Source organism: Aquarana catesbeiana, linkage group LG01 (assembly GCF_042186555.1).
Source record: "Aquarana catesbeiana isolate 2022-GZ linkage group LG01, ASM4218655v1, whole genome shotgun sequence".
NCBI lineage: Eukaryota > Metazoa > Chordata > Amphibia > Anura > Ranidae > Aquarana > Aquarana catesbeiana.
In genome coordinates, this window is record NC_133324.1 from 961,391,902 (window position 1) to 961,409,515 (window position 17,614).

The 17,614-nt window shown below is 45.1% G+C and overlaps 1 protein-coding gene across 1 annotated transcript; it reads right to left on the reverse strand.

Annotated features, from left to right (window-relative positions):
- Positions 1-16,338: 16,338 nt before the first annotated feature.
- LOC141128650 (olfactory receptor 6F1-like) lies at positions 16,339-17,280 on the reverse strand. The gene has a single exon (XM_073616071.1). The coding sequence runs from the start codon at positions 17,278-17,280 to the stop codon at positions 16,339-16,341; it is 942 nt and encodes a 313-aa protein (XP_073472172.1).
- Between the last annotated feature and the right edge of the window lie 334 nt (positions 17,281-17,614).

Here is a 17,614-nt window from a genome sequence, read left to right on the forward strand (position 1 = left end):
TTTACACAGTAATCAATTGATTTTTAATCGCACTGATCACTGTATAAATGTGAATGGTCCCAAAAGTGTCCGCTGTGTCCACCATAATGTCTCAGTCACGATAAAATTGCTGATCGCCACCATTACTAGTAGAAAAAAAAAATTATCAATAAAAATGACATAAAACTATGCCCTATTTTGTAGACGCTATAACTTTTGCGCAAACAAATAAATAAACGCTTATTGGTATTTTTTTTTACCACAAATATGTAGAAGAATACGTATCAGCCTAAACTGAGGAAAAAAAAAAAATTTTTATGTATTTTTTGGGGCTATTTATTATAGCAAAAAGTAAAAAATAATGTGTTTTTTTTCAAAATTGTCGGTATTTATTTGTTTATAACGCAAAAAAATAAAAACCGCAGAGGTGAATAAAAAGCACCAAAAGAAAGCTCTATTTGTGGGAAAAAAAGGATGTCAATTTTGTTTGGGAGCCACGTCGCACGACCGCGCAATTGTCAGTTAAAGCGACATAGTGCCGAATCGCAAAAAGTGCTCTGGTCAGGAAGAGGGTAAATCCTTAGAACACACATATATCACAGGCAGATGTTGACACAACTCAACTCCGCACCCAGTTTTTATACCCCTGATGTACCTTTACTAGTTATCTTTTCTCCATTAAAACTGCTTGTAATCCCTCACTCCTTGTACTAATAACTATACATAGACATAGATTATATCAATAGCTTTATAAAACTTCATCTGAAATATTTAGCTTGGAACACAAAGGAGTAGTAAATATAGGAAAACACTAATTGAATGTGCACCCACCCATCAGGGCGCAGAGTGTTCCCAAAGGGGCGTCAGGTGGGAAGAGTTGTACAATAATAAACACACCAGAAGATTAATCCTGTTTTGTTACTCTACACATATATAGTTCCATTTAGGATCCAACCAAGGTGAAATCCATTCGACAAATTTTGTAACTGCAATAATAATGTCAAATTTCTATGTTTACGATTGTTACCTGTAAAAAAAAATTCCTTCCTTTCTTTTTGTTTACCCTTGTTGTTGTTAATTCTCAATAAAAACTTATTAAAGATAAGAAAAGAAGGTACAACATTTAGCAACTCACCTGGTTAATGATTAAAAGAGGCACATCTAAGAATGCAGGCATCTGGTATAAATCTGTCCACATAGACAGTCCTCTGCACCGCCATCATCCTCATCCCTTCCACGCTGCGCTCCACGAGTGCCTCAAGCCTCGCTTTCAGATCGCTCTACTGCAGTGTAGTCTTCCCAGTCATGATTGCAGACTGACAACGGTGAGAACCGGCAGTGCGGGGGATGGTCTATGTGGGCTGCTTTACCCAAGATGTCTACATAATTAGATGCGCCTGTTTTAATTATTGTCAGAAACTATGAATCAGACCGAGACAGTACAGTTAAATCACACTTGTTTAATAATAAAAGTAAATAGAATAAATGTAGTCAAAACGTAGCCAAAGTACGGTAACCGGAACGGATAATCAGACAAACCAGAAAGTCGGGAAGCCAGGGATCAGCGTAGTGGAACAGCAAGCAGGATCTCAGAAAGTTGGGAAGCCAGGGATCAGCGTAGTGGAACAGCAAGCAGGATCTGGAGCCAGAAGGAATGTCAGCCAAGCAAGTCTTTAACAGGAACACAGGAGAGCGTCTCTAGAGATGGGACCAAGGTGAAGGCAGAGATCATCTGGGCCAGACGGCTTAAGTAGGCAGGACTGACGAGCAGGATATCATCAACAGGTGAGTCACTGTGGAGAGATAGGAGCTGGCAATTAGCCGACAGCTGAGCAATCAGCTCAGAGAAAGAAGGGCTGAGCCCAGCCCTGATAATCATCAACCATGTGAGTTGCTAAATGTTGTACCTTCATGAAATATAACCATATTGCTACACTTAGGGGCGCCTCTCTTCTCTTTTATACTCAGTAGCTCCTGCTTGACTTTGCTTCTATACCCTTTGTGGAGGCTGCCATTTGTAGATGGACATTTTATGGTTAGACAATCACATTGCTATAATCTAGACTATTAACTTAAGGACTTATGAATAAATAGTTGTGGAATGAATAATCTGAGTTTCTATTATTTCTTATTGGAGACATTTGCTTTGATAGACGAGTGCTTTGGATTACAAGCATGTTTCTGGAACAAATTATTTTTGCAATGCAAGGTTTTACTGTACAAAAAATTGCTTTGGATGGTGTGCAAACACAGAAGAAATGCTTTCAATCATATAAAAAAGGTCTGATCTTTGGTGTACTTCATTTACTTCCTTCCCGTCTGCTCTGGTGTCTCCATTAAAAGTTCTTAACGCTGTGAATGGCTGTCACAGTGGTCAAATGATCTGAAGCTGGTCCCGCTGGCTACAGATACACTTGTGACATTGGGGGATGTCTACCTCAGTGTAGAGCTTACCAGTGAGCAGAGTCCACGTCAGATATGCCATTTAAGGGCTTGTAGGCCCACTTTTATTAAAGAAAGAAAATGTCCATCCAGAATTCCCACGCAGGGGTTTAAACTTCACAGCAGTAATGTAGTAATAAACAAAAATACCAAGCCACCTGGCTCTCTGGTCATCTCTGCTGCTCAGGCTTTGCTTCAGACCTCTTGGCTTTATAACAGAGTTCCTGTACCTCAGCACTCTTTTCCAGCTTCCTTGCTGTTCCAGCCCACAGGCTTGGACCCTCTGTCTGCTGACAGACAGACCTGTGCAGACATTCACACTTCCCCCTTGCACACCTGGACTCCTCGGGAGGATGGAGCCCAGAATCCTGGTCCTGGCTCTGCTATAAGCCCAGGACCCACCTGTACAAGCAACAAGCCAGACTCCTGGCTGTTCCAAAAACCCGGTCCCAGGATTGGAGATTCCATCCCACCCAGATCGCTATGAAATCTCTAGGCTCCAGGTCCCCAACTGGATTTTACAAACCACAGAGGAAACTGATAAAACAGTTTCCTCCAAATTAAATAATCTTCCTGGAGCTTCCGAACCCACCTATTTGAGAATCCTGGGCGACAATCACTAGAACAGTGATCCATACTGTCACACACTATATTGTCAAAAGTATTGGAACACCTGTCTTTACATGCACATGAACTTTAATGGCATCCCAGTTTTAGTCCATAGGGTGTTTTAGTCCGTAGGGTTCAATAAGGATTTGCCCCACCCTTTGCAGCTATAACAGCTTCAACTCTTCTATGAAGGCTGTCCACAAGGTTTAGGAGTGTGTCTATGGGGATGTTTGACCATTCTTCCAGGCTTTGTGAGGTCAGGCATTGATGTTGGACAAGAAGGCCTGGCTTGCGGTCTCTAATTCATCTAAAAGGTGCTCTATCGGGTTGAGGTCAGGACTCTGTGCAAGCCACCAAAGTTACTCTATCCCAAACTCGCTCATCCATGTCTTTATAGACCTTGCTTTGTGCTCTGGTCCAAATCATTTGGTGGAGGAGGGATTATGATGTGGGGTTGTTTTTCAGGGGTTGGGCTTGGTCCCTTAGTTCCACTGAAGGGAACTCTTAAGGCAGGGGTGAGCAACCTTGGTCCTCCAGCTGTTTTGAAGCTACAAGTCCCATGAGACTTTTCAAGACCCTAACAATCACAGGCATGACTCCTAGAGGCAGAGCCATGATGGGATTTGTAGTTTCACCAGCTGGAGGGCCAAGGTCAGCGTTCCAAGACATTTTGGACAATTTCATGCTCCCAACTTTGTGGGAATGGTTTGGGGATGGCCCCTTCCTGTTCCAACATGGCTGCGTACCAATGCACAAAGCAAGGTCCGTAAAGACATGGATGACATGGCGTTCAGTCTATTCCCTGTGTGTCTGTGATTATGAAGGCACAGGTCTAGGAAACATATGTCATATTTACTCTGTTGGATTTTATCATCTCTTGCAAGACTTTGTTCTGTGTTGGAAGTCAATAAAGTGCATCTCTCTGGAAGAATTGGGTTGCTGCGGAAGATTATATAACTACTAATTAATTATCTACCCACTATACTATATCACTACAATTTCTAAAGGAAAAAAAGTCATTCAAAACTGCTTCCGGCTGTAATGTATTGTCGGGTCACGGCAATATACATGAAAATCATTGAGAAAAACGGCATGGATTCCCCCTCCCCCAGCCCATTACCAGGCCCTTTGGGTCTGTTATTGATATTAAGGGGAACCCCGCACCCAAATTTAAAAAAAATGGTGTGGGGGGCCCCCAGGCACTATATACTCTGAACAGAAGTATATATACTATACGGTCTGCCCTATATACTTGGCAGAAAATTGGGCCTTAGGTGTTGGTGGTACCAGAACACTGTAAGCCCTCACAGTTACTCTTGGTGTGCACCAGGGATGAGCCGAACACCCCTCGGTTCAGTTCGCAGCAGAACATGCGAACAGGCAAAAAATTTGTTGGAACACGCGAACACCGTTAAAGTCTATGGGACACGAACATGAATAATCAAAAGTGCTAATTTTAAAGGCTTATATGCAAGGTATTGTCATAAAAAGTGTTTGGGGACCCGGGTCCTGCCCCAGGGGACATCTATCAATTAAAAAAGTTTTAAAAACGGCTGCTTTTTCAGGAGCAGTGATTTTAATAATGCTTAAAGTGAAACAATAAAAGTGAAATATTCCTTTAAATTTTGTACCGGAGGGGTGTCTATAGTATGCCTGTAAAGTGGTGCATGTTTCCCGTGTTTAGAACAGTCTGAGAGCAAAATGACATTTCTAAAGGAAAAAAAGTCATTTAAAAATACTCACAGCTATTAATGAATTGTCAGTCCCGGCAATAAACATAAAAGTCATTGAAAAAAACGGCATGGGATTCCCCCACAGTCCATTACCAGGCCCTTTGGGTCTGGTATGAATATTAAGAGGAACCCCAAAACAAAATTTAAAAAAAATTTTGCGTGGGGGTCCCCCCAAATTCCATACCAGGCCCTTCAGGTCTGGTATGGATATTAAGGGGAACCCCGTGCCAAAATTGAAAAAAATGGCATGGGGTCCCCCTCAAAATCCATACTAGACCCTAGATCTGGTATGGATTTTAAGGGGAACCCCGTGCCAAAATTTAAAAAAAATGGTTTGGGGGTCCCCAAAAATTCATACCAGACCCTTATCCGAGCACGCAACCTGGCAGGCTGCAGGAAAAGAGGGGGGATGAGAGCGTGCCCCCCCTGAACCCTACCAGGCCACATGCCCTCAACATAGGGAGGATGTCCCCATGTTGATGGGGACAGGGGCCTCATCCCCCACAACCCTTGCCCGGTGGTTGTGGGGGTCTGCGGGTGGGGGGTTTATCAGAATCTGGAAGCCCCCTTTAACAAGGGGACCCCCAGATCCAGGCCCCCCCGTGTGAATTGGTAATAGGGTACAAATGTACCCCTACCATTTCACCATAAAAGTGTCAAAAATGTTAAAAAAGACAATTCCTTTATTAATGTCTTCTTCTTTCCCCGCTTTTTCTGATCTTCCTTCGGTTTTCTTCTTCTTCCTCCATGTTGTTCTTCCCTCACCTATTATCGCCTATTATCAGTATCTTCCTCTGCTTCTTCCTCGTTTACGTAAATGGGTGACCCCATCCCCCTCTGACACCACGGGGAAAGCCATAGGGAAGTCCCCGTGCGGGGAGGCCTGCCATGTTGCATGCTCGGATAAGGGTCTGGTATGGATTTTTGGGGGGACCCCCAAGCCATTTTTAAAAAATTTTTGGCGTGGGGTTCCCCTTAAAATCCACACCAGACCTTTTCAGGCCTGGTATGGATTTTGAGGGGGGCCCCAGGCCATTTTTTTTTAAATGGCAAAAATTGAATGGGGAATCCTCGCAACGGAAATGAGTAAAAGCAAAGTGTTGGACTGCTGCCCTCACACACGCAATCTCCACGAAGTGGAGTGAGCGAAGAGTAAATGTAAAATAAAGAGTGAGTATGGCGCCGTCCTAAAATATTATTATCAAAGAAAAACCTCCTTAGTGATTAACTGTGAACAAGGAGAAAATATTAAAGTGACTTGTGCTATGTATCATAGAAGGTGAAAAATAAGAAGTCAAAAATAAAATGAATAATCAAAAGTAAAACATATGTAATAACACGTGACATGCAGCTGTGATGATAATTACATAAACCTTAAAATAGTGTTATTATAATCACACATAAGAAATGTACTGAGTGATAATTAAACAATCCTTATAAAATGTTATTGTAATCACTCTTTAATAATATACTGGTTAAACCAGCGGTGATTCGTGCTCAGTGGCCTAAATCTGACGCCTTGCACCATCTCCCAGCGAACACAGACTTTGAACCTGATGTTTCTCGGATGACATTTGATTGCTTGTTTGAAACCACTAGAATGTGAGTACCAGCTTGTCATCTAATGTAAATAAAAGTGTTTATGGTTTTACACTATGGGAATCTCTTCTTTCCTTCATGCTCAAATGGTATCCCGATCCTGAACATGCCAAGGACTGCCGTACAGTGGCACACACTGTGACTGCACGTTACCCCTGCAGGGGCTAAGGAAGCTGGTGAGTGTCTGCACGATCACAGCGTGAGACACAAGCACCCGGTCACCATAAAAATAGTAGCAGATACAAGTTGAATATGCCTGCCTTGTCTTAAAGGGAAACACCAAGGAATTCACATAGACTGTTGATCTTCACCTATGGTGCACTGAGCACAAATCACCGCTGGTTTAACCAGTATATTATTAAAGAGTGATTACAATAACACCATTTTATAAGGATTGTTTAATTATCACTCAGTACATTTCTTATGTGTGATTATAACACTATTTTAAGGTTTATGTAATTATCATCACAGCTGCATGTTACGTGTTATTACATATGTTTTACTTTTGATTATTCATTTTATTTTTGACTTCTTATTTTTCACCTTCTATGATACATAGCACAAGTCACTTTAATATTTTCTCCTTGTTCACAGTTCATCACTAAGGAGGTTTTTCTTTGATAATAATATTTTAGGACGGCGCCATACTCACTCTTTATTTTACATTTTTTTAAAACTTTTGCACGGGGTTCCACTTAATATCCATACCAGAACTGAAGGGCCTGGTATGGAATTTGGGGGACCCCCACGCAATTTTTAAAAAAAATTTGGTTCAGGGTTCCCCTTAATATTCATACCAGACCAAAAGGGCCTGGTAATGGACTGTAGGGGAATCCCATGCCGTTTTTTTCAATGACTTTTATGTGTATTGCCAAGATCGACAAATCATTAATAGCCGTGAGTACTTTTAAATTACTTTTTTTCCTTTAGAAATGTCATTTTGCGCTCGGACTGTTCTAAACATGGGAAACCTGCACCACTTTACAGGCATACTATAAACACCCCCCAGGTACCAAATTTAAAGGAATATTTCACTTTTATTGTTTCACTTTAAGCATTATTAAAATCACTGCTCCCAAAAAAACAGCTGTTTTTAAAACTTTTTTTGCATTGATACATGTCCCCTGGGGCAGGACACGGGTCCCCAAACACTTTTTATGACAATAGCTTGCATACAGTATAAGCCTCTAAAATGAGCACTTTTGATTTCTCCCATAGACTTTTAAAGGGTGTTCCGCGGCTTTCGAATTTGCCGCAAACACCCCAAATTGTTCACTATTCGGCGAACGGGCAAACAGCCAATGTTGGAATCGAACTCATGTTTGACCCGAACATAAAGCTCATCCCTAGTGAGCACAGGAACGGGCCCTGCTGTGAGATACTATATCAAAAATTGTAATTACATGCCCCTGTTAAACAGGGGCAGAAAAATTGGGATTTTGGTGGTGCCACAACATTGTAAGCCCTCACAGTTACCCTTAATGGCCGCAGGAACGGACCCTGCTGTGAAATATTAGATCAAAAATTGTAATTACATGCACCTGTTAAAAAAGGGCCAGAAAAATTGGGCCTTAGGCAGTGGTGGTGGTGTCCTAAACCAAAAGTATTGTGGGAAGCTAGCATCATCAAGATTGAGGAGGAATAGGATAGTCACTCAGCATAGGCAGTCTTCAAGGGATCCCACATTCGTAGAAAAATCAATCAGTTACATCAGCATCAGGTGCTTGATAGCTGCTGATCCAAGACTGATTCATTTTTATGAATGTGAGCCTATCAACGGAGTCTGTGGACAGGCGCACTCTATGATCCATTACAAACCCTCCGGTAGCACTGAATGTGCGTTCAGAAAGAATGCTGGATGCAGGACAGGCCAGTATCTCAATTGCATATTGAGCAAGTTCTGGCCAGTGGTCCATCCTCAAGACCCACTAACCCAGTGGATGGTCTGTTGGAAAGGTCTCCAAGTCTGCTATTGCCATTAGATATTCCTGCACCATGTAATGCAGACGCTGGCGATGGTTGCTTGAACTGATCAGACCTTGGCACTGAGGACTGTAAAATTGTCTAAAGGCATCGGTCAGCCGGCCACCTTCTCCGCCGATCTTCCTCTGAGTGAACGAAGCCTCAGCAACACGTTGTCCAGCACCAGGAAATTGTAACCTCCCAGGGTCTGGAAATGCATTGCACAAACCTTTCTTCAAGGCCTCTTGAAGACGTTTCATCCCCTGCTCCCTCTGCGAAGGCAGGATGAGCTCTGCAACCTTACCCTTGTAACGTGGATCAAGAAGGGTTGCCAGCCAGTAATGATCCCTCTCCTTGATACCACGAATCCTAGGGTCCTTTCGCAGGCTTTACAGAATCAGGGAGGCCATGCAGTGTAAGTTTGCAGAGGCATTTGATTCTGAGTCCTCTGGGTCACTAAGGATCACATGATCCGTAACAACTTCCTCCAAGCCACGTAAAACTCCTTGGGTTTCTGGGGACTGAAAATCATCCATTGAAGACTCCTGCTGAGTGTTATCCTCCACATCCATGCTGACACAATCCTCCTTCTCCTCCTCCTCTTCTTTCTGTGTGTTTGGCGGGCCCGCAGGAATACCGTGTGGATAAAGGGGGCCTTGAGTGGTAAGGAAGTCCTCATCTTCCTCTCACTGTTCTGCCTCAAGTGCCCTGTCCATTATTCCACAAAGTGTGTGCTCCAACAGGAAGACAAGAGGGACAGTATCACTGATGCATGCATTGTCGCTGCTCACCATCCTTGTGGCCTCCTCAGATGGTGGCAGGACAGTGCATGCATCCTTGATCAGTAGCCACTGGCATGGTGAAAAGGAACCAAGCTCCCCTGACCCTGTCCTGGTGCCATATTCACACAAGTACTCATTGATGGCCCTCTGCTGTGTGTGCAGCAGCTGCAACATTGCAAACATTGAGTTCCACCTGGTGGGCATGTCACAAATGAGGCAGCTGGTGGGCAGGTTGCATTCCCTTTGAATGTCAGCCAGCTGAACACTGGCATTGTATGACCGGTGGAAATTACCACAGACTTTTCTGGCCTGCCTCAGGAGATCCTGTAAGCCTGGGTACCTGCTCAAGAACTGCTCCACCACCAAATTAAGGATGTGAGCCAAACATGGGACATGGGTCAAGTGTCCCTGTCAGAGGGAGGAGAAAAGGTTGGTGCCATTGTCGCATACAACCATTCCTGGCTGAAGCTGACGTGGCGTCAACCACCTCTGAGCCTGCTCCTGCAGAGCTGACAGAATCTCTGCCCCAGTGTGGCTCCTGTCCCCTAAGCAGGCCAACTCAAGCACCGCATGGCATTTTTTTGCCTGAGTGCTTGCGTAGGTCCTTGAACGCTTACAGAGCACCACTGGTTCAGAGGACAAATCTGCAGAAGAGGACATAGAGGAAGAAAAAGAGGAGAGGGTGGAGGAGAGAGCTGTGACAGAATCACCACTAGCATTTTGGAGTCGTGGTGGCAGAACAAGCTCCAACAATACTGAACTCTGTCCTGCATCCTTCCCAGTTGCCAGCAGAGTTACCCAGTGCACCATGAAGGAAAGGTAACGTCCCTGTCCATGTCTGCTAGACCATGAGTCAGCGGTAATATACACCTTACTGCTGACCGCTCTGTCCAACGAGGCCAAAACATTGCTGCCCACATGCCGGTAGAGAGCCAGAATGGCCTTCCATTGCAGTGCTAGCAATTTGGCCAAGCTAGCATTCAGACGCTGAGCATGTGGATGGCTGGGACCAAATTTCTTTTTACAGTTTAATGGGGGTAGGGAAATTTGCCTGCTAAAATCAGATGTAGGTGTATGGTAGCAGATTGGCTGCAAGTACTTGGGACACCTATTGTTATACCTTAATTCCTCTCAGTGCAGGTTTTTGAGAGGACTGGAGGTATAGTGGGGTTGGAGATCCCAGGTGAGGAGCAAGGAGAAGTCAGCCTTTTTCTTTGATGTGGGACTTTCAATTGCTGTTGCCAATGGACTGCATGGGAGGTCGTCATATGTCTGGTCTGGCTGCTTGATCCGCTTCAGACAGAGGTTGCAAACAGCAACGGTGTGATCTGCTTCACACATGTCAAAAAAGGCCCACACCAGGGAACTTTTCAAAGTCAGTGGGGAGTCAGCAGTGCCCTGCACCTGCGGAGTTCTGCGGTGTGATGCAGTAGGGTGGCTGCCCTTAAGCTTCCCCCTAAAGGACATCCTGCCTCATTGGAGTTGTGCCTCCTTTTCCTCCACTCTTCTCTCTTCTATAGTAGAGTCAGTGACCTCATTATCCCCTCCCTCCTCATCACTGGAGCAAACTTGGCAGTATGCTGTGGCTGGGGAACATGACTGCCAGTTTCTTGTCCTTGTTGGGCACCCCCTCTCTCTAGGCTCACGTTACTCCCTTCCTCAACCTGGGAACCAACATTGGAGCCTTCTAATTGCTGTTCACCCTCCAGCAGCATGTACCCGACACTGTGGTCAAATAGTTTGGGGGACTCCTCCGTGCATGATGGTGGGGCTACGGAAGGAGTGACTGTGGACAAGGGGCCAGTGGAATAGGCCGCTTTGGCAGCCGCATTGAAACCCAAACTACTCTGAGCCTGTGTGACAGAGGATAAGGAGGATGAGGACGGCTTTGTTATCCACTCTACCAACTCTTCTGCATGTTCTGGCTCAATAACACGGCCAGCGGCAGAAAAAAAGGACAAGCGTGTCCACGACCAGCACTGTTAACTGTAGACACAGAGCTTGCTTGCCCTCTTTTAGTGGCCTGTGAGCATCTGCCTCCCCTTGGTGGCCTTCCGGACATGATGTATATTTTGTTTTGCAACACCACACTGCACTGTATTGTGTACTGTGTACACCACCGGAAAAGTAGTAGCAACTGCACTACAGTTGCACTGTATTGTGTACACCACCAGAAGTGTAGTAGCAACTGCACTACAGCTGCGCTGTATTGTGTAATGTGTACACCACCAGAAAAGTAGTAGAAACAGTACACCAAATGCATGTAGATATAGGCTACATTGGGTGCTGCAGAGTATATATATATATATATATATATATATATATATATATATATATATATATATATATATCAAATACATTGCCACTAACTGAATAACCTGTCTGCTTAATCTAAATCACACTATCTCTCAGTCCACTCCAACAACACTTCACAGGGCCGCTGTATAGGTAGCCTTATATAGTGTGGGGCATGGACTTAGTCCCCCTGAGCCATGATTGGCCAAAGGCACCCTGCCTTTGGCCAATTATGGCTCTCTTAGCAGAGGGCGCTGGGATTGCCCAAAGCATGCAGGTCAGGTGAATGCTTTGGCCAATCATCATACAGCAATGCACTGCGATCTCGCAGTGCATTATGGGGCATTCCAGGGGTGCTCGAATTTCCCACGAATACCTCATAATGTTCATTCTTCTGCGAACGGGTGAACACCCGATGTTCGAGTCGAACTTATGTTTGACCTGAACATCAAGCTCAACCCTAGTTGAAACCATTAACCTGAAACCTGTCAGGATGAGGCTTTCTTTCACAAAAGACATAGGGGTTAATTAACTAAATCCAGAGAGTACAAAATCTGGTGCAGCTGTGCATTGTAGCCAATCAGCTTCTAACTTAAGCTTGTTCAATTAACAAAACCTAAAAGCTGATCGGTTTCTATTCAGAGCTGCACCACATTTTTCACTCTCTGATTTTAGTAAATCAACCCCATTATCTTGCCCTTACAATATCTTTCCCCCTGACATCTTGAACTTTAAATTTAGATTTAGAGTCCCTTCCCATCTGTTCGAAGCTATACCTAAACTTTTTGTCTCTCTGTTTTCGAGGTTGTCATTCTCATTGTACTATGCATTATGTTTGGTGGCAATGTCCTAAGCTATGGGGCTTCTGGAATAAGGTTTTTGCCCTGATAAGAAAGGTCTCAATCGCCATGTATTGCCGTACTGAATGAACCCATGGAGAACATTCCTTGCACTACACAAAAGTTATTTTTTTATGCTATTAGCTTCTAAACTCACCATAGCTCACTCTTGGAAGAAACCTACATTACATACTTCTATGTTTTGATGTAAAGTCTCCTGGAATTTGCTTAATGAACACCTTGCCAGCATACAAGCAAAAGGTTTGAGTAGGTCTAGGGACTATGGGCCACCTATGTCCATATTGGCTTTAGAGATCTTTGCTGACTTCTGTGTGGTCCCATCTCATTTATGAACCTAATTATTCAACCTCTGGGTTTCCCTCACCTTTTGGGTTATTTTTCATCTCCTTTTTGTACTCCCCTTTCTTTTCTTTCTTCTTACTGGTCAAGTTCAATTCTCTTTCTCCTTTTTTTGTTTGGGCATTGCTCTGCATTCTGTAAACTGTGAGAGAATCCTGGAGATATACATGGAAGTTACTTTGTGTCATTTAGAACAAGTTGATGATGATGACCCGCTAGTAACTCTTCTAGAGTAGTGCAAAAAAGAAAAAAACAAGCAGCGCCAACCTGAGTGCAGTAATAATGACATATCTTTTAATTGAAAGTAGAAATACACTCACTCTGAGTAAGATAAAGGCAGGCACATCATAGTATAGTCCAATGGACAGCAAGAAGGACTGCATGGCTCCACGGGGACGATCCTGTAGCACTGTTCGTGGCGTCTGATGATGCTGGTGGCTCCTGGTTTTTCAGGCTCAGAGACAGGCAGGTCGCAGGGGAAGATCGTCAGCCCCAGAGTTCCTAGTTGCGGTCGGATGACGCTGTTTTCGTGCATGCATGCTCCTTCGTCAGGTTTTTCATGAGATATTGTAATGTTTGTGGGAATTTCTGAGACCATTTAGCCAAAAGAGCATTTGTGAAGTCAGGTAGTGATGTTGGATGTTGCCTTGCCATTGTCTTTCCAATGCATTCTAAAGGTGTCCAATGAGGTTGAAGTCAGGGCTCTGTGCAGGCAATTTGAGTTGAGCCACACCAAACTGGTCAATGTCATGCCTACTCCTAGCATAGGTGGTTAGGCACTATAGCTGGCTCTGTGTTCTTCACCTATAGCAGCCTCCTTTCCCATAAGGCAAGCAGGCCTACCAGCACTCAGTTGCCCCCAGGCCTTATACACGATGCTATAGTGCCTGACCACCATGCCGGAGCAGGTGCAAGCTAAGCACAGCAAACAGGTACTTGCATTTGGCAGACAGAGTGGTCTAAAGGCAGTTTGGGTTCAGGGCAGGTAGAGTTCAGAGAATAGTCCAAAGTCTAACCCGAGGTTGATAACAAAAAAACCCAAACTAGCTGGCAAGGCGTCGATTGGGTAATGGTAAAGGTGAAGGCGTGGGAACAAGGTAGGTAAACAGGGAGTTTGAAGCATGTGTGGCAAACTCTAAGCGAAACACTAAGGGCTTGGCAGGCTTAAAACAGGTTTGGACTCCACCCAGATGCTGTATCTACACCAATCATCCAGGTGGACAGTCAGACAGGAAGAGTGCAGCTCAGTCAAAACCGGAACGCTGGAATGAGACCAGCAGCTGCCATGGTACAGGAGAGTGATGTGTTACTGAGAGTGAAACGATACGTATATGAAGCTGGCTTTGTGCACAGGGGGACAGTCATACTGGAACAGAGTATTTATAGAGTATTAATAGAACCCTTCGCTGGAAACATTTGAGCTTAAGAAATTGGAGGGATGTCCACATCTTTTGATCAGATAGGTAAATGTGATGGCCAGGTGTCCAAAAACCTCTGTAAATGTAATGAGCTAGTACAATGTATATCAGAAATGCTGTACAATGCATGTGCATTGTCAATCCAATCATTCCACTTCAACTTTTCAAGACAAGGTCTGTCCTGAAGAAAACAGAAAACCCCAAAAATTAGAAGGATTCACATTAGAGGCTTAACTAGACTAATGTAATGCCCCGTTGCAAGAAACCACAAAGGGCCTCCTACCCCCCCAACAAAAGAGGGGCAGTGTGAGAGGAGGGGGACAGTGTGACAGGAGGGGGCAGCAGTGTGACAAGAGGGGGAAGCAGTGTGACAAGAGGAGGGGGTAGTGTGACAGAAGGGGGGCAGTGTGACAGGAGGGGGGCAGTGTGACAGGAGGGGTGGCAGTGTGACAGGAGAGGGGACAGTGTGATAGGAGGGGGCAGTATTACAGAAGGGGGGCAGTGTGACAGGAAGGGGGCAATGTGACCGGAGGGTGGGTAATGTGACAGGAGATGGGGCAGTGTGATAGGAGAGGGGCAGCATTGTAGTAGTGTGACAGGAGGGGGCAGCAGTGTGACATGAGGGGGGCAGTATGACAGCAGTGGGGCAGTGTGTTGGGAGAAGGGCATTGTGACAGGAGGGGGAAGTATGATAGCAGGGGGTAGTGTGATGGGAGAGGGGCAGTGCAACAGGAGGGAGCAGTGTGACAAGAGGGGGCAGCAGTGTGACAGGAGGGGCAGCAGTGTGGCAAGAGGAGGGGGCAGTGTGACAGAAGGGGGCAGTGTGACAGGAGAGGGCAGTGTGACAGGAGAGGGCAGTGTGACAGGAGAGGTGGCAGTGTGACAGGAGAGGGGACATTGTGATAGGAGGGGGCAGTAATACAGAAGGGGGCAATGTGGCAGGAGGTGGGGCAGTGTGATAGGAGTGGTGGCAGTGTGACAGGAGGGGGCCAGTGTGACAGGAGTGGGCAGCAGTGTGACAGGAAGGGGGCAGTACGACAGCAGTGGGGAAGTGTGATGGCAGAGGGGCATTGTGACAAGAGGGGGAAGTAAGACAGCAGGGGGGCAGTGTAATGGGAGAGGGGCAGTGCGACAGGGGGGCAGTGTGATAGGAGGGAAAGAGAATGCATTTGTACACTTGGCCAGGAGGCAAAACTTGCCCACAGCAGGAGCAGCCAGGAAAAGTGGGAGCCAGAGTCAGGGGGTGGATCAGGGAACCAGACTGGATAGGACAGTGTGACAGGAGGGGGGCAATGTGACAAGAGGGGGGACAGTGTGACAGGAAGGGGGCAGTATGACAGCAGTGGGGAAGTGTGATGGCAGAGGGGCATTGTGACAAGAGGGGGAAGTAAGACAGCAGGGGGGCAGTGTGATGGGAGAGGGGCAGTGCGACAGGGGGGCAGTGTGATAGGAGGGAAAGAGAATGCATTTGTACACTTGGCCAGGAGGCAAAACTTGCCCACAGCAGGAGCAGCCAGGAAAAGTGGGAGCCAGAGTCAGGGGTGGATCAGGGAACCAGACTGGATAGGACAGTGTGAAAGGAGGGGGGCAATGTGACAAGAGGGGGGACAGTGTGATAGGAGGAGGAGCAGTATTGTAAGAGTGGGGGCAGTGTGACAGGAGGGGTACAGTGTGACAGGAGGGAGGGCAGTGTGACAGGAGAAGGGGCAGTGTGACAGGAGAAGGGACAGTGTGACAGGAGGGGGTGGTAGTGTGACAGGAGGGGGAGTAATGTGACAGTAGGAGGGACAGTGTGATAGGAGCAGGGGCAGTATTGTAGGAGTGGGGGCAGTGTGACAGGAGGGGGGCAGTATGATGGGAGGGGGACAGTTTGACAGCAGGGGTGGCTGTGTGACAGGAGAGAGGCAGTGTGACAGGCGGGGGGGGCAGTGGGACAGGCGGGGGGCAGTGTGACAGGTGGGGGACAGTGTGACAGGAGAGGGGCAATATGACAGGGGGGAAGTATGACAGCAGGGAGGGCAGTGTGACAGGAGGGGGCAGTGTGACAGGAGGGGGAGAGAATGCATTTGTACACTTGGCTAGGAAGCATGTGGCCGGGTCTCAATTGTGAACCCTGCAACCCCTATAGTTATGTCCCTGATTCATATGAAACATTTTCTGTACTTGGATTGCATGTACAGAACTTTTTTTTACCTTGATAAGAGATTAGTAGTTTAATCAATACTTTGGTTTGGTAATGGTACTTTGCCTTATTGATTACTTTCAGATGTGAATTTTAAAGGTAGGTCGACTTAGTTCAAGTGATACAATGTGATAGATTTCAAATTGTTTTATTTATTTTCTTAATCTTTCTCATACATTCTGCCCGAAACCCTTTATTGTTAAATGTATAGATCAGTGGGTTCATTAAGGGGGTCCAGCAAAACTGTACAATTGCGTAAATGTTGGTGACTTGAGGTGTCACTATTTCAGCAGGCAGCAAATAGACACTAACACTGGAACTGTACTGCATAGAGAACACGATGAGGTGGGAACTACATGTAGAGAAGCTCTTCTTCCTACCAGAGGATGAGGGAATTTTAAGAATCGAATGAATTATAAACGTGTATGTTATAAAAAACGATAGAATTGTGATAAATATCATCAAGGCACTAATCACAACAGTATAGAAGCGAATAGGTGTTGTATCGGAGGTGGCCAGGTCCAAGAATGGATAAAAGTCACAGAATAAATGGTCAATTGTGTTAGGACCACAAAATTGTAACTGGTGCAGTAAACCAGCTGTGACAGCTGAAAATGCAATGGAAATAATCCAAAAAGCAATGACCACCCGGAGATAGATGATATTATTCACAAAAGAAGAATAGCGCAAAGGATGGCAAACAGCCAGGTATCGGTCATAAGACATTAAAGCATAATGAAAACTACCAATATCTCCTGCAATCCCGTGCATAACTGATTGTATGCTGCAGCCAGTTACAGTGATGGTCGGTCTTTCAGAAACGATATAATGGAGCGTCATGGGAAGCATATTTGTAATGTTCAACAGTTCATATACGCACATGCTTTTAATTGAAAAAAACATGGGAGAATTAAGACGAGTGCTGCTCCAAATTATATAGATGATCATCAGATTTTCACTAAATATCAAAAGGTAAATGATGAGAAACACAACAAACATTGGAATCCGGAAGCCATTATAAGGTTTAAATCCAATAACCAGAATTTCAGTGACGGCTGTGCAGTTCTCTGGAAACACCATTGGTGGAGGAGACAATCAAACCTCAGATACAATATTCTGTAGATCTATAAATAATTCCGGGTTATATTACATCTGCACAAGGGGCTGAAATAATCAAAATGTGAGAATTGTGTGAAAATAAATTATATTATTCACAAAAGAAGAAAAGATGTCAAACAACCAAATAATGACAGTGTGTTGTAACTGAAGTGGGGAAAAATAGCACCATACCCATTATCTTACTGGTATTGCTATCTTAAAGCATTGATGTTGATGTACGTGGTCTGGTTCTGGGGCAGGAGGCTTCTACACCCAAGAGGATCTCCATGATCTCCTTGGCTAGCGTAATGTAACA

What these genes read in the sequence shown, in the direction of transcription:
- LOC141128650 (XM_073616071.1), bottom strand. Translation starts at nt 17,280, where the DNA reads ATGGTGTTTCCAGAGAACTGCACAGCCGTCACTGAAATTCTGGTTATT.